General features: G+C 43.3%; 1 protein-coding gene across 3 annotated transcripts; it reads right to left on the bottom strand.

The window, feature by feature from the left end:
- On the bottom strand, nt 1-25,218 carry LOC134881094 (SLIT and NTRK-like protein 3). 3 transcript variants are annotated; one of them, XR_010167998.1, is made up of 8 exons: nt 24,993-25,215; nt 21,951-22,231; nt 21,505-21,756; nt 21,167-21,282; nt 19,967-20,896; nt 18,445-18,664; nt 9,012-11,339; nt 1-178 (listed from the first exon to the last, which is right to left on the bottom strand). XR_010167998.1 is itself a non-coding variant. In XM_063908227.1 (7 exons), exons 2-7 carry the CDS (start codon nt 22,164-22,166, stop codon nt 10,218-10,220), a joined length of 2,856 nt encoding a protein of 951 aa, XP_063764297.1. In that variant the 5' UTR covers nt 22,167-22,231; nt 25,123-25,218; the 3' UTR covers nt 8,846-10,217. The 3 variants fall into 3 exon arrangements, 2 of the variants coding, with proteins under 2 accessions (XP_063764297.1, XP_063764296.1); XM_063908227.1 differs by lacking the exon at nt 1-178 and having other exon boundaries at nt 8,846-11,339; nt 25,123-25,218; XM_063908226.1 differs by lacking the exon at nt 1-178 and having other exon boundaries at nt 8,846-11,339.

Genomic DNA, 25,218 nt, shown 5'->3' with positions numbered 1-25,218 from the left:
GTGGTGTCCCTGCTGGTCCGGAGCAGGGATAACACCCTCTGGAGGCGACGCTCATTAATCATCCCGTTCAACACACACAACGCAATCCATCCTCCCATCTTCTCCTCCTCCTGCTCCTCCTTCCCTCTCCTCCTCTTCCTCCTGCGCTCCGCAGCACCAACGCTCAGTAATGGGGTCACTGCTCCCATTTAACAGAGACAGACAGAGGAGAGAGAAAGGAAAGGGATGAAGTGAGGAGGGGGAGAAAGTAAAAACGAAGTGAGATTAAATAAGAAGTAACGAAGGGGGAAGCACGGTGAGGGAGGGAGATGGGTGGAGAGAGGAAGGAAATAATTACAGAGGGAGTTGTTGGAAAGTAGGAGCGATTAAGAGGAGAGGGAGGCATAATAGAGTTCGGGAAACAAGTAGGGGGGAAAGGGTGGTTAAAAAAAATGCTGAAAAACAGTTAAAGTCTTTCCCCCTGATTAATGTTGCGCTAGAGAGAAAGCAAAACATTGTTTTTTTGGAAAGGTGGAGAAAAATCTTGGAATAAGCCGCTGTGGGGACCCAGCACTAATTATGTGTGTATGTGTGTGTGTGTGTGTGTGTGTGTGTGTGTGTGTGTGTGTGTGTGTGATTCATTGTTGTGCTGGAGGACAAGCATGTGTACATAACCAGCATACATAGAGATGCACAAAAGCTGGTGGAGACATCAGACACACACACACACACACACACACACACACACACACAAGCTAGTGAGCAATGCCAGGGGACCTCGGTAGAACTGGGTTCCTCCTCCTGCTGCATTATTCTCTTTGGAATGTTGTTTTTATTTCCTGGTTCGAAACTGTGGTGCATCGCCCCCGGTTATCTGCCATCCCACACATACACACAAACACACATATACTGGAGCGCTTCACTCATTCTCATCCCAGAACCACTTTCGAGAAAACAGCCTCTGACAGATGCCCCAAACAGAAAGGAAACTGGAGGCCAAAAAAACATCTGAGCCTTGACAAAACAAAAGCGGTGCTTAATTTCTCTCCCTCAATGTGCGTGCCCTCAAAATAACAAGTTTGCTCTGTGTCCTGGAGATGTGTCCCTGTGATATGTAGATGTCCCTTTTAGATAAAGCTAGACTTTTGGGAAAATGTTCTTTTACATTCTTGCAGAAAGCAAGATGTCAACTCTTGTATCTGTGCAATATGGCTATAGCCAGAAGCTAGCTTAGCTTAGCACAACGACTGGAAACAGCTAGCCTAGCTCTGTTTTAAAGGAACACAATCAACACACCTCCCCTTAAAAACAACCCCATAGGTATAAGCAGCATATTAAGACATGAACAGTTATTATTCACTCTAATTATGAAAGGAGAACAGGAGGTATAAAAAGTATCTATGCAAGTAGAAAGGTCAAGTTGAATAGAAACACACAGGATACTGCTGTTTGTGTCCTGTGTAACACCAAAAGTTATGTATGCGAGGTCATTTGCATGCCTGTTTTCTAAAAACAACAGGAAGTTATGTCGTAGTTGTGCCCGCAGCAGTTTTGCATGCAGCAGTTGGAGCTGCAGCAGCGGCTGCTGTGATACACCGCGCATGGAGGCAATTAAGATACTTTAACCCCCCTTCGCGCCTGATTGCTGCAATTTGTGTCAAAAATAGCAACCCAGTCATAACTCAGTCAAATCAGAACACACAGACATGATGCCCATATGTTTAGATTCAGTTTGACTTACCATCCCAGAGGATATCATTATTTCACTGACAGGCATTTGAACATGCATTGGTGAATTGTTAAGAAGACTGATAATAAGTGACTCTGCATGCTCTTTAACTGGTGCCAGTTGGGAAAAATGTGATATTGTTGGTGGCTGTTTCCCTGTTTCCTAACATTGTGTTAAACTAAGCTAACCCCATATTCAATCAGTGGAATCAAACTCTCATCTAATTCTCCACCAGAGGCGAATAAGCCAATTTCTAAAATGTCAAACTATTCCTTCAAAGTGACGCGGTGGAAGAAAAGATCATGGCAGTTCCTTGTAGTGGCATTGATTCCTCCCAACTCAGAACATAGAGGTCTGGGCATTTGGTGTCGACTCAGAAAGCTCTGTCTGCCAGAGACGAGGAAGCTAATTTATATAAGAATGGGATGGAGATTAAGACCTCTGAGGGTATTATGGATTTGGGGAATTAAGCATAATGGATTTCATGTAGGGCTTTCTTTTACGAGTCCCCCGTTGGAGAGAGGTACGCGGTCTTGAGAGCAGATCTGATTCATTCCACGGCTGGAGAACTGGCACATGCACGTAGCAACCAGCTCACATTCAGGAAAAACACACATGGACACACACACACACTCATGCACGCCTCTTTATATGCCGCGTTCATATAAACAGCAGCTTCCCAGGATGAGCCATGGCTCTAAACCCTCTGAACTAAAATGCCTTTTGTCATCCCCAAATGTATATTTATGAAGATTTTACACTTCTATTTCACACCGCTCTGGTTTTTCGAAACATGGATTGGTGGAACTGACAACGACAAACAAATAAAACTCACAACGCGATCAAACACAGTTTGTAATGTGGCACAGAGAGGATTTTAAAACAGTGGAAAGTTGTCACAGCTGCAAATATTTGATCTTTCGTCACACCAATCGCTAGGTTAAACCATGGAATTATGGCATTTATGTCACCAACCCGAGAGGTATAAAATAAGGCATGACATATTTTTGTTAACAGCTTTAAAATTGTCTTTCCTACACCTATTTCGAAGATAAAATATTAAAAGTACAGAGGGTGAACATAATGATACGAATACCTGTCACATTTTATGCAATCCACTGCAACAACATCACAAACTATGGCTTAATAACAAAAGAAATGAATGTACTGCAGGTTCACATAAGTGTGGGTTTCACATACAAATATCACTCGTACACTTTGAACATTACTATCAATTCTAACTTTAAATTGTATTCAAAAATAATGCATACTGATAATGTTGGTCTCGTCTTTCATCACACACACTCACACACACACACACTCACACACAGTACTCTGTAGAAAATAGATAAGGGAGAACTTGCTTGGATAATGTCTTGTAATCTTTCACCATATATTATTCTCATGTCCAGGGTAACTCATGACTAGGATTTATTAAACAACTGTTGTCTTATAATTTTTGGTTCTTTAAGGATTTGTTAAACAGTGAAGTTTAAAGCAGTATTAAACGTTGTTTCCTCTGTTAGGGGCCTGAGGAACAAGCTGTGAATGAGACGTTGACTTATTTTCACCTTTTTAACTCGACATAGTGAACACTTTACATCTTATTTTAAACATGCCGCAGACACTGGGCACAATTTGAGTTTTCAGTCTGGCAGGAAAACATTTTAATCCTTCCGCAGTTCATAGGGATGAGGCAGTGTTGCATCCAGTTTTATGCTTTTTATGGTTCTGTGATTGCTCTCCTGATTTTTTACAATACCCAAGTATTCATAGTCTTCCTCACAACGCATGTGCAGTATTCTGTAATTAGGCTTTTATGACTTTTATGATTTCTTTCCTTGATTTTTTATCATACCAATGTATTCCTCTCCTTTATTTTACAAGGCATGTGCAATATTTTGTAAATATGGTTTCATGGGTTACGATTTCTTCCCTGACTTTTACAATGTCAATGTATTTGTATCTTTTATATCACAAGGCACATGAAGTGTTTCTATATATTTTCTCTTGTTTTTTCTGTGTCTCTGATGTCTTGCTGTCTATGTGTTGTTTTTAGTTGATTGCAGTTCTTTGTAGAGCTATTGCCCACGCAAAATCCCGTGTGGACAATATCGTGTAACAGATCTTATCTCAGTTTTAGCGCTAGTCTATCATGAGGGAAATATTAGGTTCTTCAGCTGATAATGCCAAAGTATACATATATTTTTTGACACTTGCACAAGACTGGGTGCTAACTTTGTCTTCGTTGTTGTGGGCAGGTGTTCAGTAGGTTTATCAGACATTTTTATTCCAGAAAACTGCTCCCTGCTGCTTTTTTAAGCTGATGAGAGCCATAATAGTTAATCAGAAGCAGTAAAATCGTCGGTCATAAAACCAAAACAATGAGCTGCTCGGCGCTGAAAGGGTAAACCTCAGGGGAACTGCAGAGTCGGGTGATTATTCTCCCTAAAATTACATGAAGTCAGTTGACCAGTTGTTAATATAAACACATTGATCGGTGCAGCTTTAAAGATTGTGTTTGTGTGTGTGATGGTCTACTAACTAATGTGAAGGGAGAGCTGCTGTACATAACTCCCGCTGATGTCAATATTTTCAGTCGATTCACTTGTTGCTACATTATGATGGATAGGTTAATAAAACAGCAGAAGACAAAACAACACTCTTATTTTACTCTTACTCTGAATGCATTTTGAATCTGTGTGTGTGTGTGTGTGTGTGTGTGTGTGTGTGTGTGTGTGTGTGTGTGTGTGTGTGTGTGTGTGTGTGTGTGTGTGTGTGTGTGTGCTGCATATATAAGAAAGAGTTTTTGAAAATATTAACCCTGAGTTGGAACTGCCTGCATTGTCTTACATACTGTTGTTTGCTATAAAATAGTAAATACCAAACAATGAAGAAAACCTTGAAATGTTTTGGTCTCAGTTTTTGGGCAAAAGTTTAACAATACAACCTTTACAAACTTTATATACTACTACTCATTTCAGGGTTGTAGTTTGTTATTGTTTTCAGGCTCTGTACAGTCTTGACAGCTTAGGGCCAACAGCGCAGCACCCGCAGACCTTTCTGTAACAGAAAGTGTGATCTCTGCGTCGTAGCTCGGTGGATTTAGATGTTTGATGCCATTGCTCTGGTGATGAAAAAGTAAAAAGAGGTCCCAGAATTCCCCTCTGTTCACAGGACCCATAAATCACTGTTACGCCCCTGAACACACACACACACACACACACACACACACACACACACACACACACACACACACACACACACACACACACACACACACACACACACACACACACACACACACACACACACACACACACACACACACACACACACACACACACACACACACACACACACACACACACACACACACACACACACACACACACACACACACACACACACACACACACACACACACACACACGGCGGCACTTGGAGGGAGAGAAGATGTTGTGGGTTATCTCAGTGAACGGGTGCCTTCCCCTGGCTCCCAGCAACACTCGCCAGATAAACATGTTGTTCCAAACACTGGTTCAACACACGGCGACGGATGGAGATTAAGACCGACTTAAGTTTATCATAAATGAAGTGCAAAGTCGACAGTTGTGTGGCCCACTGCCTCTCAATACTAAAACCACCAGCTGAGGTATTTAGGGGGTGATGGGAGCTGAGCAATTGCAGCCACCAGGCTTTCCTGTGCTGAGGTAGCGCTAATCCTCCGCTTCTGGCTCCCTCCTGACAGAGGAGGAAACAAGTCCACACAGCAGGGAGACACATTCACAAATCAGAATTTATGGTACGATCCACAGTCTTATAGCGGGGTTCAGAAAGACACTGATCCTGAGGCTCGTTGTAACTCAATTCAGTGAATAATTCCCATAAAGTGAATATTAAAAAAGCGGAAAATTGGATAGAGAATAATCAATAATAGTGTAGTTGTATCCGAGTGAGAACAAAATAATTTCAGTGATGCATGATCAGCAGGTAATCTAAATTTCCTCTCATTTTCCTCTGCAAAAAACCTGAGGTGAAGAGTGGAAACTTTTATGGATGTGCGTAGGCTTTGAAATATGTGTGAAAATGTTTCCTATTTATCTTAAAGGGTATTTCTTTGTGAAAAAAAACAAAACTCTTTCATCCATACTCTCTCATTATTCTGTCTGTTCTCATTCTTTTACACACAAACCTTAAAACTCACATAAATGTGCCTGATATAAAACCACACACACACTTTTGAAAACTGCAGCACAAGGCCTGTAGAGCTCATGTGATCCTTTCAACGTCAAACTGGCCCGCTCCCTGCCATCTTAGTGTCTTCGCAACAGCTTACTGCAATGGCAGAACGACACAGTAACAGACACATATCAGCTTACTATAATAACACCTAGCCAACACGCCGAATAATCTGCCATTTTGCTTCACAGCACTGTAAATAAGTATTGTCATGTTACACTAGGAGGCACGGAAATCTTCCTCTTCTGGCTGTAGCTGTTTGGCAGACACGTAATTGAGCTCCGAGTCTTCACATAGATCATGTGGGTGGCGTCGTGTGCCGGAGAGCAGACACAAAGCAAAGGCGGACATAAGATGTGTGGATTCACTATGTCTGCCTCACACTGCACACTGTAAGTGCTTTCTTCTTCTCTGCGTCTCACTACCTACTCTAACTATCCCCTCGCTCACGAATTAACAAGTCCTCCGGCAGCCTTAAGCCTGGAAACACCCGCTCGCTGATCTTTCTCCCCTTCTTTTTATCTCCTCCCATCCTTCCCTTAAATCTCCCTCTGTCCTCTTTAGTCCCTCTTTTCCCTCCCTACCTTCTCCTCGTCCACTCCCTTCCAGAATCCTCCTTACCCTCCCCTCCCCATCTCACTCTCTCCCTCACATGCTCTCTATGGCTCTCGATCTCTTTGTAGGTATTTCCCTTGCTGATGTTGTCCATTGAGAGCCAATGATTGTCTGTGGGTGAGAGCAGAGCAGAAGAGTGGAGCCGATTACTGCAATGCAGAGCAACCAAACAACATCACGGCTCTGCAGCACACGCAGCCTGTTTGCATGTGTGTTTGTATGTGCAGTTTGTGTACATATTCAAATGGACTTTGTTTACTTGTGCATCTATGTTTGTGTGAAGAAAGGGTGTGCACATCTGCAGCACTTGTGTTTATGTGTGTGTGTGTGTGTGTGTGTGTGTGTGTGTGTGTGTGTGTGTGTGTGTGTGGATGTGGGATGACCAGCTCTACCACAACTATTTGTCATGCCCAAACACCAAAGCTTCTGCAGCTATGCACCATGACTTTTAAATAGATCCCTCTTCACTGACATCAAACTATGCCCAACTGTGCATTTTTAATACCCCACATATTTATGCAGAGAAGAATATGGTTTCATGCTTTCACACACACACACACACACACACACACACACACACACACACACACACACACACACACACACACACACACACACACACACACACACACACACACACACACACACACACACACACACACACACACACACACACACACACACACACACACACACACACACACACACACACTCCCCCTCAGCTCGGGCAAAATCTATTATGCAAAATGACAGTGTTTTAATCAGGCTAATTGTCCAGTTCCTTGCCGAGTCTCTGCCATCACTACTTAACCGATGCCACAGTGGCACTGATTTTTTTGTATTTTTTTTAAAGGAATAAATGACACGGCGGTGGAGGAAGAGCGAGAGGCAATCTAAGCCACAGAGGCCCACAGGCGTTTGAAGTCTAAAGACTCTTTCATCCTCGACTCTGGGAAATGAATGATTTTTTTTCACACAGTGACAGGACAGCTCTGACAGGACCCAAACACATGAACCATGGCAAAGCTGTCAGATAGTCAAACACACATACACACAGACACACGCATACAGGGAAACACAAGTGCACAATTCATTCGCACACACACACACACAGCTGGAACGAGTCCAGAACAGAAAGTGTTGCAGGAATCGGGCGTTCACGGACGAAGGAAGTGAGAAGGAAGCGTTAAAAAGCGAGAACGAGAGAGAGAAAAGGACGGAGAGAATGATGCTATAATTAGTCGTTTGTTGCTTTAACTGGCATTTAGTTTTAACTGCGCTTCTTTGTCTGTAGACACAATGGGACTGATGTGGCATGAGTGAACTACACAGCTTAGAGGATTAAGGCTGGACTGAGGCTGTGGCGCCGCACTCACTCTCTTCGTCACGCTCACACACACAGACACTCAACTAGCTGCAAACACACACTTCTTAAACACACACACCTCCAACCAAAGGCACACCCCTCTGAATATACACACACAGTCCCGCATGTGCACGCACACCCACACCCACAGGGGGATTATCTGTGCAACAGAGTTGTGAACACTGAGAGTGAGGAGGCGTCTGAAGAAGTGCACTCATCAACGAAGGATGGAAAGAGCGCAGCAGAAGGAAACAAAAAAACACACACTCACACACACACACACGTAGATACACTTTAGCGCGAGCTACCTGTGTGTCGAGCAGCATATAGAACAGCATCTCTCTGCGTCTGTCCTGAGAGGCTGAGCTGACAGCCAGAGCAACGAGATAGAAAGAGAGGGAAGGGGAAAGGAGAGGAGCAAAGAGAACAGTGAGGAGGAGAGGAACAAAAAGAGGAGGATAAAAGAAGAGAGCAAATCAAACTCAGAGATGAAAGCAGAGAGAAGTGCGATGGAGAAAATCATTAAGAAAGAAACAGAGCATCGTGCAGGGAGATGGAGCAATTCACAACCTTGGCCTCGAGGCTACCAGAACCACATGTCCTTATTTTACAAATAGATTGTATTGATTCTATAGCATTAATGTGGTAGATTTCACACTATTAACTTCTATCTCCACCCTTAAGTGTGTGAGGAGCCCTGCAGGCTCAGCTCTCATCTGATCTCTCAACACGCTGCGTGGACAAGCTCACAGGCTTAGCATACCTCGGGCTGTTTTTTTCATGCACTTAAAAGCAAGGAGAAGGAGAGAGTGAGTGTGCATTTATGGGGGTCATGGCATGTGTGAGTGTGTATGTCAATTTGTCACACAGTAGCTTCCATCGCAAGGTTTGTTTTTTTACGTAGCACCCTTTATTGTATTTCGTGGGTTGGCGGTAAGAAGGCTGAACCAGATGCAGAATCATCCTATACATTAATATAACATGATCCCTTACAGGAGAGCTTCAACACGCAAAAACTAAGAATAAATATATTCACAACTGCCTCTACTATTGGTAGGAGATGAAAGCATAAAAAGGTACCTCCGTAAAAGATAATAATCGATAGTTGATAGAAGTGTCTGTCTTTTTTTTTTTGACAAAAAAATGCCTTTGCGTCCTGTGTGTTTTTTGTCCATTGTTTGTTTTTTGCCATTCAATTTTCCTCTGAGAAATAATTAAAAATCAATACAGTAGCGTCTGTGCCTTTTGTCCGATGAAAGAAAAAAGGGAGCAGAGGTCCTTGTGGCCTCATTAAGTCTAGCTGATTAAGAAATCCAAAATGCATCCATTGCCACAAAGTCCTTCTGTTTGTCGGCCTTCCTTTGTTTTTTCTTGCATTAAAAAAAATAATCTCTGTATCCTTTCATCCAAAAAACAGAACCTTTTCAAAATTTCACACAGCAACCAACTATTCCTGGATATGTCCCTCTTCTAGCCCTGTAGATCGGCTGGATAAGCAAATTAAGTTAACTGGATGAGATGAAAATGAACTGAACTGCATACAAACAACTCCAATAATTGACTGGGTATATTATTATTTTTGGCTCATCCAGGGAATGCAATTATTCGGCGGCTTTGATTGGTTTCAGTCTCAGTCGTCCATCAGCGTCCCATCCGTTGGTAGTCAAACCTCTTTGTTTAGATAAATAGATCTGTATTCATAGAAAAATAAGCATTGACCACACTGCTGGCTGTTCATTGCTAAGGCACTTGGCTGTTTTTAGTCGTTTCTCTCATTCTCGCTTTGTCTCTGTCGCTTCTCCATCTTACGCCCAGTGTGCTCCACACCTTCTGGCTGTCACAGTTTATGACTCTGTGTTTGATGTTGCAAAGAGCTGATATTATGAACATTGACGCCCACCAGCACACTGTTTCCTGCTCATTGTGGCGAATAGAAAAAAATGGAGCCTCTGTACTTTATGATTGTGAAGCGTAACAGAGAGAAAAGATTCTGTAGTAGCTGCAGCTGAAGTTTGGCCTCCAGGCAGAGATCTGGGATCAGCTAATCCTTTGCCAAATACCAACCTATACGCCAGTAGTGGGGGGGGAAATACAAAAACTGACCTCAGCTTGTTATCCAGGAATAAACGTGTGTAGTGTAGTCCCGCTCTCCCACAGGCTCCTCTCAAAGCCACAGCAGCTTCTGTACAGGAGTCATTGTTACCGATGATTCATCGCCAGAGGGGGAGATGATGAAGAGACAAGAGAAGAGGGGCAGCAGGAATATGAGGAAGAGGATAGGGAGTTTTAAAACTGGTAGGACCTGTCCAGCACCTCCATGTAGTCAGGTGTGGTCCTCAGTCTGGCTCTTTGATCTCCCGCTCCCTGCTCGCTCTGACTGCTCCCGCCTGCCATGGAGCTGCCAGTGGAGACCACCAACGTTTGGTCGGGTCTGGCTTCCTGTTTGGAGTCTTGGGGGTGAGGGTAGCGGGGCGGTGGCCTCGCGTACCTGTCTGGCAGGTCTCTGAACTCAGGAGCTGGGAGTCTGAAAAGGCAGTCTACCAGTTCCACCTTAGGGGTGGGGCCTTGGCTGTCGATCACTGTGGGGCAGAGGATGCCGTTCCCGTGGAGGCCGGGCAGCGGTCCCATCGCTCCTGTGACAGTGTTGATGGGCGACGAGGAAACCTCAAGAGTCCACTCCCTCTCCTTCTCCGCTGCAGAGCAGTATACTCCCTCGCTCTCTTTGGAAGCTGCAAACGTCTGCTGTGACCGCTGCTTCACCTCCTGCTCCTCCTTGTAGATGGGGTTGCTACACATGTGTGGGGCTGCGGCCGGGCAGGGACCCTTTGAAGCCGCCTCCTGGGGAAGGATGGTGTCGTAGACGTGGTTGTTTTCGGCCGCGGGCAGGTGCGGCGTCTCCTGGAGGCCGTGGTGATGGTGGTGATGGTGGTGGTGCGTCTGCTCGGTGAAGATGCCACACTCCATCTGGATGCCGGCCAAGTCTACCTCTCCCTGGCGACGGAACGGCAGCTTGTCCCTCCTCCTCAGGGCGTAGGCGATTAGTGCAGCCGCTGCGAAGAATGCCGACACAAACAACACCAGCAGGCTGAGCACTAACACCGAAAGAGGGATTGAATCCTTCCCCGGGGGGATCAGAGGGCCCAGCCCTGAGCCGGGGTAGATGACCGATACACCGCTGGCTGCATCCGTGGAGGTGGCGGTCTGCTCCTCCGGCTCCTCGTCCTCCTGGGGCTCCAGCTCAGGGCACAGCAGCTCCATGGAGAGGGAGCGGAGGTCGACTCCTTTGGTCTTTTCCGGGGAATGGCAGACCACCTCTCCCATCACCACCACCGCGCTGAGCCCCTCCAGCCAACGCTTCAGTGGCGCTGCATCACAGCTGCACTCCCACGGGTTCTGCTGCAGGTCCACCTGGAGAAAACACAGAGCAGCACAGCGTTTTGTCATTGTGTAATGGTCCACTAATTAACGCTCTGCCGTGCAATGCAAATTCATGAATCACTTTATGAATGTCTACAAAAAAAAGGTATAATATTTCTGTAATCCTTGTGATATATCATGATTTAAAGCACAGATATGAGTAACTGTGTAACCATCTCTTGTGTTGAAGAATAATCCAGCAGCTGGCCCTCTAATAGGAGGACAACAAGAAAAATGATGTGTTCCGCTAGCTTCTCTTTCCACCAGCTAGAGTATATTGAAAATGAGTTTTTACTGCATTTGCATAACAGAGTACAGCTTTCCACAACGGCCAGCATTTTTAAATGATTTTTTGAGTAATGCAGGTGTGGTAAAGTACTGATTAATGTAAATAATGTCATTATAAGGTCATCAAAAAATGTAAGTGCTTACATTTCCTGAATGCCTGCGCACCGGCACAATTTACTCTCAATAATTGAGAACAACCGAGTAGTGACCAATTCAACTTGTACCAACCACAAGTGCTCTCTTTAGAACTTGTTCACATATGGAGCGGGTTATAGGAATATTTCAGTTTAAAATAAAGACCACTCACAGTATACATAAGTGGTTATTGACAAAACTGGCGGGTAGGTTTTGTGTGACGAGTATCACGGCACTTTGTTTTTAACAATAGACGAGATGTAATGATGCAACTCTCCCCTGTGCTATAATCCAATAGGTACGGGCGTAAATCCATTTTCTCATTGCAAGCTATTGATTGCGTGTCCTAAAAACAAACTCAAATATTCACTTTTCCACATTTTGAAAAGGGTAAAGCAGATTATGCACAAAGGAAATCACTCACATCTCGTTGCATTGTCTGTAGAACTAATCTGTTCCATATCTTTAGCAACGACATTGGCAATGAAAGCTGATATTCTCTCTCTGTCACATTTCCAAGAAGCTTGCACAAATGTTGTCATGCTAATTTGGTTAGGCCAACTCCCAGGCTTGCAGAAATAGATGGATGCCTTTTGAGATGATTCAGCATTGCTGTTGTGGGAGCAACTGTAGGACTACTTCCCCATGCATCACGCTGAACAACAGGATGTTCCTCCACTTTATTGGAGTAAGCCCACTGTGGGCTTTTGTGTGGCTTTGATAATGGCATAATTGCAACCGGAGAGTAAGTAGAAACAATACTCCGCCGCAGTTTTAACTCTTGAACACTTCCACTATATTAAAATGGTCCAATGGAAGCGCAGTTTTCCTTGTTTCAGAGTCATTGTGGCGCTGTAAATCAGCATGAATGCACACAACCGAACAAGGTGACATTTTGAATAAACAAGGTACGACCAAAATGTCAGCTTGTTTTGTGTTTTATAACTTTTCTAACGACAATCCTCCATCTGGCTGAAATTCTTGAAGCATTTTATTCCAGGGATTGTTTGCTTTCACATAGATCCCAGGGGCTCTATACCCCTTCTCTTTTGCAAGCATCTGTCCAACATGTCTAACACCGTTTACAATTTATACGCCTGGTCACCTAGTGTGCGATATGCTGTCAACTTGTCAATCAAAGCTGTGTTTTGAAGGCAAATTATAGACCCTCAGTTGGCCCGACAGGTGCTGGTGGTAGGGGAAATTTGAGCGCATGAAACCATGTTTTTGGTAAAAAAAACTAAGCTTTTTATTAAAGTCACTCACAGCATGTTAATGATACTGTATTATTATCACACAGTAAACTTTGCATACTTGTGGTTAAACCAGCCACCAGAGTCTTGTTTAAAATGTTTTTGAGTTTAAAATTTGCTCTTGTGATGCTTCTTGTTATCATATTCAGAAAGAAATTTATGAGAGAAACAAAAAAAACAACCTCTTTTGTCAGTAAATATATTCATGCTGATTTAAATAATGCCATCAATTTTGGATGAAAACTGCCATGCTTTAGCCGCAGAGGAGTACATTTTGCTCTTGTGGGTTTTTATCATTATGACAAGATCAAAGATCAAGCGATAATTGTCCAAAATTTACTTGAAAGCCATAAAAAAAAAAATCACATCATTTCAGAAATTCAGGATGTTCTCAGCGAGCCGTCTGTCATATAATTGATCACTTTGCCCATATAGCAATATCCTGTCAGTCATCAGAATTGCTCCAGTTAGTTCACAGAAATATATTCAATATAAGCAGGTTTTTGGAAGTTCTGGTGCAGGGATTTTGTTGTAGTCTCTGGTGAGAAGTCGGCCCTGAGCTTCAGCTTGCCAAGCCTTCTCCATACTGATGAATGCGTTTCAGTGTCTTCTGAATAATACACAGAGCCAAAATGAAAAGAGAGCATTAGAAAGGAATCTGCAGTATACGCAGAAATCTATTTAAAAAAAATAATGTATCGGAAACCTGTCTTCATGGTGTACATTATAAATACAACGGCAGAGAAATGCGTCAAAGCAATTCACTCACGGAAACTTGCTAAGTTAGATTTCATCCGTCTCTGATGTTGAGTGCATTCAAGGAGAGTTTTTTTGTCTCTTTTTGAAGTGTTGTAATTTACTTTCACAGTGTACTCACGCTCCCTTTGCCTGCCTCGTCAACTTCTACCTCAGATAGTGATTTCCCACAACAACCCCTTGGGAAGGGGCATGAACTTGTTCTATCCAGCGGTTTGTGTTTCATGTAGGTGGAGAGAGAGAGAGCGGTAGTAATAGCAAAGAGCAAAGAGCAAGAGTTTCTGGTCCATTGAGGCTATTGTCAGTAGAGAAATTGGCATCTCTGCCTCTGCGTGATTGCTGAACATCAGTGCAACATGGTGAGTCTGGAAAGATACCCTTGATCTTTTATTCTGAGGGAAAACAAACACTGACTTTTAATGCTGCTGTATCATATATCTGGACTCTCTGAGTTTGAAGTGTGCCGAAAGATGCAATGGGAAGCATGTAGACATGAGTTGATAAGTTTGTTCGCCCTGTTATCTGCAGAAACATACTGTAAACTACTGTCGACTCAAAGTAATCTATTTTTCACAACTGCTCCATGCCTCTATAGGGCTGTCTAATAAGTCAATATTACAGTTTATTACCCCTCCATGTTTGACCATAAAACGACAATTTTCATGTTTAAATAAATCCTTACAAAGTGCATTGACTCAAATCTGTCACAGCACTGCCTAACACAAGTTGCAATGGTTATGTCATTGTAAAAACACCATCGGAAACATTTGTCTCAGTTAAAATGCGTTCAACTTCTAATTCAACATAATGACGTAGTAAATAAAATACTAAGTGCAATATTAATCATTTCCTCTATTATGCAACCCTGAAGATAATTTAAAATAATGAATTGAGGTTATTACTACACAAGTGAGAAAAGCCTGCCTTATTTTGCAAGAAAAATCATCTCATAGTGAAACATATTGCTGTAAACTGGCTTTATTGGCATTTACTCAATAATACCATCTTCCCTTCTGAAATAGAAAATACATTAGTATGCCTGCCAGATGACTGGTCAAATTCCTGCTAAAAGCCTGGTATTTCAGGGGGCTTTTATTGAGCTAATGTATTTAGGTCTAAACACCTGTGGTGGCCGGTTTTTGCTGCGCTATGCACATTCAAGTGAAATACTGGCTGACATTACGAAAAAATGTATGACTTGTTTTCACTGCATAAACATATCCACGGGTTTGGAGTGTGTAAACAAACCGACTGAAAATAATGGCCAGATGTGAAGAGGCAAGGGTTGCACTGACAGGTAATCTCTTAATAGAATTATTAGATATCATCTGCTGAGGACGTTCCCGGTGTTAATTAACTCCATTACCTGGCTATCAGCTGCGTTTTAGACTTGAATCAATGTTAATACCATTAAGCCCGTGCCCTTCTCAACGTCATTTGAATGTCCTGGCTACTGGATTGCAACTTGAACAGCATTTCTAGCGCTAACTTTTAGCTTCAATAGCAAAACTCCTCTTCTAACGTCTGATAACAGAACGTGGAGTTTAAACATTCACTCAGAAACATGTATCACAACTAGAAATGATAAACCAGTTTTGTAAAAGATGCATGTCAAAGACTATGGTTTGTTATTTTTGTATTGGTTACTCCTTAATATGAGTGAGTTTAGTTGGTTGTTGGTGAAAACGGGAGCGTATCTATGTTCCCAAGATTAATATCCTCTTAATATTACACATTAATGCCACAATTCAAGGGTTGTAGGTTCCCAGCAATACATGTTCCTTGAAGTTAAATGTAAAATCCCCAACCTAAAGCTTTTTTTGGCTTATGTTGTGATGTTACACTCCTTGACACCTACGCGCTCACATTTTTGGTAACTTTAGTTTTTGTAGTGTTTTTGTTTTTGTTTTTCTTTAGACATTGATATCTCCACAGTGGCTGAAACTATTTTTACAATTGCTCCCACACTTGAAAGGTTTATCTCCCTTCATGCATTTGCAATATAAACTGCGAAGAAAGCCCTTATACCAATTTCATACAATGTTAGTTTAGGACACGAACATAGGGACCAAGGAGACATTGGGACGATCCCCTGAAAAAAGTTAAAAACTAGACGATTCAACGACAGTTTATAAGGGAAAATGGCTCAACAGCCTTCTACGTGAAACTGACTTATAACATTTTTATTGTTTCTGTAGCTTTTACTGTCTTTCAATAAGCCTTTAAACAGGGAATTACGTACTATGCAGCTCCCCTGGTAAAAGCCAATGACTGGGTGAGTGACATTAAATGAATGTGATCGAATTTACTAGAGGCTGTGTAGGGCAAAGATCCAGGAGCAGTGAATAGAACCCCACATAGACCCTGATAACAAACAAACATGACTTTTTTTAAATTTTTACTTTCAACAAATTAAATATAATGCAAAGCAGGGTCTGAAATTAACATAGAAATTGCTTCAAACATATTAATATAAGGGATATATTATAGGAATTACACCATGCTGGCAGGTGACCTGAATATATTTCCGGGCTACGTTTACCCTGTGTTTGGCAGGTGGCAGGTGTTAATTTCATTCCCTGATGTAAACACTGATTTTGTTACCTATGAAAACAGCCGGGGTAGCTGTTTCGCCGTTTCCAGTCTTTATGCCACAGTAATAAGCTGCTGGCTGCAGTCTCATATTGAACAGACTGATATGAGAGCGGTATCATCGTTCTCATCTATCTCTGCAAGAGAGCAAATAACAGCTTGTTTCCCAAAATGTCAAACCATTGCCCTTACTGATTAGTTCGTATTAAAACAGATTAAAACTAAAAAACTGATAATCAGGTGATTACGAGTTGTGCATTCCCTGTCAATCCGGGCCCTGGTTAAAACTGTGTTGTTTGTTGTCTTTCTGCACTCTGCATTGTTTTTATATCTGACATTATTCGAGGTGATATGTGGCTGTAGGCAAGTTTTTTCATTTCAGCTGGCAATAATGAGAGTGAGCTGCACTACACGACATGTTCTGTGCATTGACTGAGAAAGACGACTTGTATATGTGAAGTGAACACTGGCATAGACACAGATTCTGATTCACCTTCTTGTTGTATCAGTCCCATCATTGTTGATTTAAAAAGGTAACACTAAACTGCTCTTGTGTTGCAATTAATTGACTCATTTATGTTTCTGTTAAACTGATAGGAAACACCAACAATAGGGAGAGGTTTTTCAAAATAGCATTGACTGTAAGTGGGTTTAGCTGATAATCCTGCTCTTGATGGTGGCATTGACTCTAAGCTAAACAAGCTTCTGCTTTATGAGATTTTTTTTTTTTTTACCGCCCCTGTAAACTTCACCCTGCTCCCATCTGTGTTACCCTTTTCATTTCACAGTGCAAACTCTGGCTCCAAAAACACACGTCAGCGCCCAGAAATCCCACTTTCCGAGCTTCCAAAAGGCCAGCATTAAGTCAACAGGTGATATCATTGTCACATTATTTTTCTGCAGTCCATGGCCGTTGCTAATGTGGCTTTGTCAGAGGAATAACAACCCTGCTAAATGAATGAATTCAATTACCGTGCTGCAGATTTTGCGCACTACAATGGTGATACAGCTGGGCATTATGAATATGGCCCAGTGCACTTCCATTTGGTGAATGCTTTAATGCTCTTGGTCTTCAGAGGCGTATAGCGGCACAAAAACATAATACACTTCTGCACGGTTCCTCCAGCTCCATAAACCACCGTCGTCCTTCCCCTGAGCAAACATTTAGAAACAGCCTCTGAACTGCCAGCCTCACCCACACTAGCTAGGATTGGGAATTTTTCACAGAGAAAAGTAAAACCGGAATTCACAATGACATTCAGGCTAATCCACACCCACCTTACCTAATTCTACTCCGGCTGTCTAAGAAAAGCCTGGTACAGTAAATTTGCTGAAGTGAGAGGAGGCAGGATGAAAAATGTAATACCTTGGTCCTTATCAACGCATTGTGTACAGCTACAGTCACATAATTATGCATTTAAGAGTGCAAGGTAGGGTCTAACACAAACAGTGAATTTACCACAAACTGTAGTATGAAAAATGTTATTTACAAAGAGGTGCCTTAATTACAACCATGCTCAAAAACTTGAGGGGTTCAGCTTTCTCCAGTTTAGCTACTGATTTATTAAGACCACTTATGCAAATCGAGTCAATTGCAATTTTCCAATTAGAATACCTGAGGCGCAACCAGAGTCCCACATGCCACAGCAGCGCTCTCAAAACAACAGACGATGCATGATGGCGGAGGAAACTGCAGCTGTGCCAGAGGCCAGGAGATCAGGAGGCTGACAGAAGTTTTAGAAGATTGATTCAGCTTCTTCTGTTCAGTTCACCAAGCTGTGATAATATTATGTGTCTTGGAAATCTATTAGTTCTTTTAATCTCATCGGCTGACATTCAAAATAAACATACCCTTCTATAATTAGGCCCATTTCAATAATCTCCACGTCTCACCCTGCCACTGTCACTCACCAAAATGCCTGTTATTTGGCCTAAATCAGCTAAGAGCTTCATGCCAGGTATGTGACTCATTTACACACCAGCAGGTTAGCAGATCATAATTTTTTCGAGCATCCTCCTGTAGCGAAACCCCCTCAATCACTCAGCGGATACAGACGAATGTTTGTACCGACCTGTACCAGTCCGGTGAGGTGTTCCAGCACGCCCTCCATAGGAAGCTGCAGAAGGTGGTTGTTTCTCAGATTGAGTCGAGCCAGATTAACTCCAGAAAACACACCGAGCGGGAGGCTCCGCAGCAGGTTGGCATTTAGGAACAACAGCTGCAGGGACGGCATGGAGTTGAAGGTCCCGGGATCTATCTCATGGATCTCGTTGTACTCGAAATAAAGGTACCTTAAAGAGAGGATAAGACAGTCACTCTGTACACGTGGAGAAAGAAGATGAACTGTGGAAACAGGAGGATAAGAGGTGGAGACTTTATGTTAAACAAAACTGAAAATATCTGACAATAAGGATAAGTCAATATCACATATTCTTTGTCTTGAATAAAACCTTGGTAATTAATTGAAACACAGTATGAATGTTCTTATGTTTAAATCGATTTGTTTTAAAGTATAATTTTCCACTCCTGCATCTCAGCGTGATAATAACATAATTGAATATATATGTTAAGAAGTCACAACAGAAATGTGATTTAGTGTGCACTTTTCACTGCTGATTACCTGATCAGTGTCAAAATGATATTGTATAATTTCCTCTGATGACTTCTCGCACTAGTCTTGGCATGCCTAATCATTATGTCCAATTTAAGGCACTTTTCAATTTTCTGGAGGTTTCAATAATAACAAATCAGTGGGAATTAAGAGAGGAATTAAATATGACTGCAGACTTTTCCTTGCATGCTGGTGATCAAATATACTTTGATTGCTATAATAAGTAATATGGTTAAATTACTTATTGCTTACTCGTCCTAGAGATCCCAACAAAGGCCAATGAGAGGTTAAAAGGAAGACTTTTTGAACATCCCGAGGGGATCTGTATTATTGATAAAAAGTCAAATGAATATGTCTGAGCCTCATCTTGAAATAGAGAGACAGTGGAGCTGAAAGGCTAAATGATGTGTTTAATACGAAAGGATTACGCAACAAACCTTCTTTTTCTTAAGGATGAAAGTTGACCTGCTGTCAGAATCAAACACTCACCGCTCACAGAATAAATAGAGTTACAGACAGATGATATTTGCTGGATACATTAATTGAAGAGGATTTATCTTTGTAAGCCTAATCTGACAATGATACATATGCATCACTGTAAGCAAATTCCTGGCACCATCCAGACGTCTCACCCCCTTATTAACACTTCTGTATGCAAATACGGGATAAAAAAACATTCATTTTCCCACTGTCACTCATACACCTCGACTGAAGCATGCCATCAGTCAGCGTGACAAACTCCTAAAAGAGAATGGACACCTCTTCATTTCAATCAAATCCCAGCACAATGGTAATCAAAATGTTCTGCTCTGTGCGATGCCTGGATCGCAGTGAAATTAATTTCATCATACTTTAAACAAATATCTAAATACCTGAGCTGACGTGTGGTTTAGGTTTATGAATTACTTTGAAGTGCGATGAATGCAATGTGCTTACACTGCTGTGAGTGATGTAAAAAAACAAGAAAACAAATAAATCCTACCTCAGATCCTGCAGCCCTAGGAACATGTGGGGGCTGAGCCTCTCCAGGTTGTTCCCATTCAGGTAGAGGCTCCGCAGGCTCGTGAGGCTGGAGAAAGCCCCCTCCTGGAGGTACGAGATGCGGTTGTTCCCCAGGTGAAGCAGGTCGAGGCTGGAAAAATTCCAGAAGTCCGTGCGATAGATCCTCTGGATTAAGTTTCCACTCAGGTACAGTTTGCGGCCATTGAGGGGCCGAGGTGTGAGCTGGGAAACGTTCAGGAAGCCGTTCTCCTTGCAGTTGACGGTTAGACCCAGGTCTGTGATGTGCAGGTTGCAAGTGCAGCCAAGGGGACAAATGATGGGGATGGGGGGCCTTGTCTGGTAGCCAGCCACAGGGGGATTCTGGTTGGGCATCAGACTGCGAGGTGTGGGGGATGTTCTGGAGGGTCGAGGCTTTTTAGTCGGCCTCGGTTGCCTCTCCCTCTCTTTCCTCTCTGCTGACGACGATGACGAGGAGGTTGACGAGGTGTGCGTGTTCTGGCGGGAGCCATGGACCATGGAGGAGGGTTTAGTCGGCCGGACTCGCCCCGGATGGGAGTTGGGTTTAGAGTTTGGGGGTAAATGTTGGGGCTGTGATCCAGCTGACGGTCCACCCCCCTCGGCTTGTATCTCTTTATCCGGGAGGTCAGCACACAGCTCCTTGCGGGGAATTTCCCTCAGGTCTTTGCCGTGAAGGTGGAAGGGATATTCGCAGGTAACGTCCCCAACTACAGCCGTGTAGGGGATCTGACCTAGCCACTGCTGAAGCTGCACCGCCTCGCATCCACAGTTCCAGGGATTCTCCTCCAGCTGCAGCTCCATTAGGGAGCGACCGACATACTCCAGGGTCCCAGCATATGCCAGGCTCTTCAGACGGTTTCCCCGCAGGTCCAGATGAGTCAGAGACACGGATCTAAAACAGAAGGAGGAGGGGGGTAGTAAGCTAGGTTAGATGAAAGGACAATGTGATAGTAAGTGAAAATAATGGTTTCACACTTTGCAATGCTAAGAACTCTGGGTTTTATCTGATGATTAATCCGCCTTTTATGATATGAAATAGTGTGCCACAGAAACATGAATTTGACAAAAGTACAGACTGGCTAATTGTGTCTGTCGCTGATATTTCTACAGAGCCGACCCGCTTAATGTAATAACTTTACATAGAAATAATAGGAAATCTAACCTGAACAGATGAGCAGGCAATATGGGGATCAGGTTGTCGTTGAGGATGAGCACCCGGAGCTTGTAAAGGAACCTCAGAGCACCGCTGTCGATTCGTTTGATCACGTTGTAGTCGGCCTGCAGGTATAAAGAGAAAATGTGATGATCATATAATTGCTGCAATTGGAAAAATAGGCTGAATGCAGCAGGAAAAGCACTCTGCTTTTGAAAATGCACAGATATCTTAAGAAGGACCTGCAAGTCATTAAATCTCATATATTATATTCTAATCTTGGGGCGAATTTGACAATTTTCCCGTTACTCATGTGTCCTCAACATGGTTTATCTTCTCCAGCCTACCTGGAGGTATTCCAAAGCCTCCAAGCCAGCGAAGGTGTCGTTTCTGAAGACCTCCAGCTTGTTCTCGTGGAGGTACAGTCGTCTGAGTTTGGCCAACCCGTGGAAAGCTCCCACTTTGATGTCCTGGAGTGCATTGTTGCCAAGGTTTATCGACACTGCGTTGCCAAGGTGCTGAAACCCGTTGCTATAGAGACGCCTCAGAGAGTTCCTCTGGAGGTTGAGTTTAAAAGGGCGGACCCACGACTGTGACACCTGAATGATTAATTAGAGGTCTGATTAGTTATCTTATTAATTACATGAATTCAACAGTTAGAAACAGCCATAAGCCACATTAGAGACAGGATATTAGACTTGGAGATACGGTATGATAATGAGATAAGTGTCAGCGCAATAAAGTGCAGAGCAGTGCAGTTCCACGTGACGGACAAAACGAACAGTCGTCATACCTGAGTGACATTAGTGAAGCTCCGCCCATCGCAGTGCACGTGCAGCACACCTTCTTTGACCTCGCACGTGCACGGCTCGAAGCACGGCTCGTCCACTTCCTCCTCTGAGTTGTCCACCAGAGGAGTGTGTGTGGAAGTGGGGGTAGGGGTGGGGGTGTGTGACGCTTGGGACAGACACACACACCCCAGGGCCACTGCCAGGGCGACCCACTGCATCCTCCTGCTTCTTCCTCTCAGCTCAGCAGCCTGGGGCTGAAGCCCGGCATCGGCCCTTCACCGCACTGTGCGGAGCGACACACACACACACACACACACACACACACACACACACACACACACACACACACACACACACACACACACACACACACACACACACACACACACACACACACACAGGATTAAAAGAGGGCAAACAGGAAGGGAGGCAACAGCAGAAGTCAGATCAGGATGAATCAGATTGATGATACATCAGACGCATACTAAAGCAGTCAGAAATAAAAGTTAAATCACACAGACCCGAGCGCCACGGGGAAAGAATTGCATTACATCGGAATAATGATGTATAGGCCAACTGGAGGCCACAGCATGCAGTGATATGAGCGGAGCCATGGTAAACATATGTAAGATGCATTAAGCATAAGAAAACAAAGCTTTGGATCTACAGGGTTCATGAATGCATGGAACATTGATATAAAAACAACACGCTAACAATCCCTCAGCTTCTTCAACACTGCTTTTGCATTAAAAATGTAAATACTGACATTGAAAATCGCAAAACAAAGGCAAACATGTGGGCTGGTTCACCTTTGAATCACATTTTATCATTTTCAGAGTGGCTTTTTGGACAAGTGGAGGGGGGGAAGCTTGTAATGAATATATTCATCTGTACTCTCAAATGCCCCGTGAAGCTGAAATGTCACGCATGTGTTGTTTTAATGTATGCAATATGAATATGGGCAGATGCAAATCAGATTCATAATGCTTCTGTCTAATGAACTGCTCCATTTAATAAGATGAATGGCAATCAGAGAACAGAAGGATGAGGCACAAAAACCCCCATATTATCAATCAGCAGAATATGTTAGGTTATCAACAGCCATCGAGTCCTGTCATAATCATTATTGTGGTAATGACAGTGGAGTGAAAGCGTCACTGCGAATCCAAACTCTTCAAAATGTTCAAAAGGGCTCATGTGAAGGCAGCGAGATGACGGGCAGGAACATGAACTGATGCTGATAGTGATGGGGATGGTGATGGTGGGGATGCCACTGCTCTAACAACAACATGAGTACAGAGTTGCAGTGCTCTGTGGAAACAAAAAAACAACACAAAATAACTGAGATATGAGGCTTGCATGGGGATATTTCCTCTCAAGTCTTAATGGGATCTAAATTGGATAAAGCATCTCGATCTGCTGAAACACTGTTGAACACTGTCATGCAAAATGCAATAACGATCATCATGGTATGGTAGCTGTAATCATACAGCAATAATCTAGCATCAGCGAGTTAGACAAGGAGGCAGCAATGAAAACACCACCGCCCGGGAGAGGAAGAGCAATCACAGAGATGATTATGACAACGAAAAAAGATGAAGGGGAGAGGTGAAAATGAGAAGAGGAGGAGGAGGAAAAATGGGAACAAGGTGAAGGAATGGAGCAAAGGAGAGACAGACAGATAAAGGAAGAGTAATGGGCAGAGCGTAGGTGCAAAGGAAGAAGAAAACGGGTGAGGTGGGAGAGAGGAGTGGGATTGCATAAGCAGTAAGAAGTCAGTCAAGACTGCCACTCAGGATGAGAGCTCACAGTGAAACAGCTGAAATCTGATATTGATTACATCAAAGCCCTCCTCTAGCCCTGCACACAATGTACGCCTGGCTCACAGAGAAAACAGCGCTGGAGCCAAGTTACATGTGTGTGCGTGGTGAAAACAATGTGAGAAAAGGTCAAACCCTATCTTAAAAGTGTGCTTTCAAAGCCTGCCAAGTACAGAAACAGGTAGCAGGACACGTGAGGATGAGTATGAGCTTTCATAACAAAAACCAGAGCAGTGCTGCAATACTTGTTGTACAGTCCTACAATTAAAAGACAATGAGAAGCATAAAAAAGCCAGTTTTCTTCATAACACGATGACAATCCATCCAAGCGTTTTAGAGCATTTAAGCTTCAAACACCAAAAACATAAGACAATATAGGCCAACGTGCTCAATAGTGTTTGACAAATTGGAAAACGATACAGAAAGCAACCCATTCACAGTCCCAGTAGGTCTTCGTATTTGTCAAAGGAAATGCATTGTTTATTGCTGGGCCTGAAGCCCCCCGTATGGAGGAGATCAATAGTGAGTCCAGACAGACCACTGGGATCCCTCCTGTTAGATTCTGCTTTGGTGGATGGCCATCTCTCCTTAATAAGAAGAAACACAGTCAACACTCAAGGTTCTTTCTTCAATCAGCCAAGTGGACTAGTCAGCAGTCGGCATAGCTCTGCATCATTAAGGCAGCAAGAAAGGAGAGGACTTATGTGTTGAGTGGTGACAGCACAGCAGAATGTAAAACTCGCTCCGTCCATCTGTCTGTCTGTCATGTCCATCTGAAAACACGCCGGACACAGGTGTGGCTTCTCTCCCAGTGTTTCTTCAGACTTTTTTTTCCTCTCTTTTCTCCTCTAGACCTGCACACTGACGCAAGCGAACCAGAGAGATGACGGTCACTGCTTATTCCACGCCATATTATTCATGTCACATAATTCCAGTGTCTACCTCTCCGTCCTCTCTGTCCGTCAGAACACACAGAGACTCAACCAAGCTCCACTCTGGCTTTTTACATGGGCCCCTGCTCCCAGCACAGACCTGCACTATCAGGCAAAGCAGCAGCAGCATCACACATCAAATGGACGGGGCTATCAGCCTGGATAGCCCAAAGCCCTCCAAGAAAATCAATTAGCCCCTAACATTACAGCACACAAATTGTAATAGTTAGTAGAATTAAAGCATGACCAATTAAACAGCCTAGTCATTAACAGAACCTATTAAGACATTTACCAGGCTATGTATGAAAATCCTTGGCAGAGTAACGCAATCCAATTGCATTCCCCATTGTCTGTCTCTCCCCGGCAGCCTCTCTGATCCACACAGCGACGCTTAGCAGAGCAGGGACGCGGGTAATACTCACTCAGTCCGCCGCCAAAGAATTAGGGAACGACCGAGAAAACACTTTAGAGGCTGACTGTCGACATGTCGTTCACATTCAGCCGCACTCTTCTCCCTC

Source organism: Eleginops maclovinus, chromosome 19 (assembly GCF_036324505.1).
Source record: "Eleginops maclovinus isolate JMC-PN-2008 ecotype Puerto Natales chromosome 19, JC_Emac_rtc_rv5, whole genome shotgun sequence".
NCBI classification, from domain to species: domain Eukaryota; kingdom Metazoa; phylum Chordata; class Actinopteri; order Perciformes; family Eleginopidae; genus Eleginops; species Eleginops maclovinus.
This window is presented reverse-complemented; position numbering and strand designations above follow the sequence as displayed.

Coding starts and splice junctions, on each gene's coding strand:
- LOC134881094 (XM_063908227.1), bottom strand. CDS start 22,166: ATGCAGTGGGTCGCCCTGGCAGTGGCCCTGGGGTGTGTGTGTCTGTCC. Junction 21,283..21,504: donor AGGCTTTGGAATACCTCCAG/GTAGGCTGGAGA, acceptor TTATACCTGCAG/GCCGACTACAACGTGATCAA. Junction 11,340..18,444: donor ACCTCACCGGACTGGTACAG/GTCGGTACAAAC, acceptor TGTTTTCTCCAG/GTGGACCTGCAGCAGAACCC.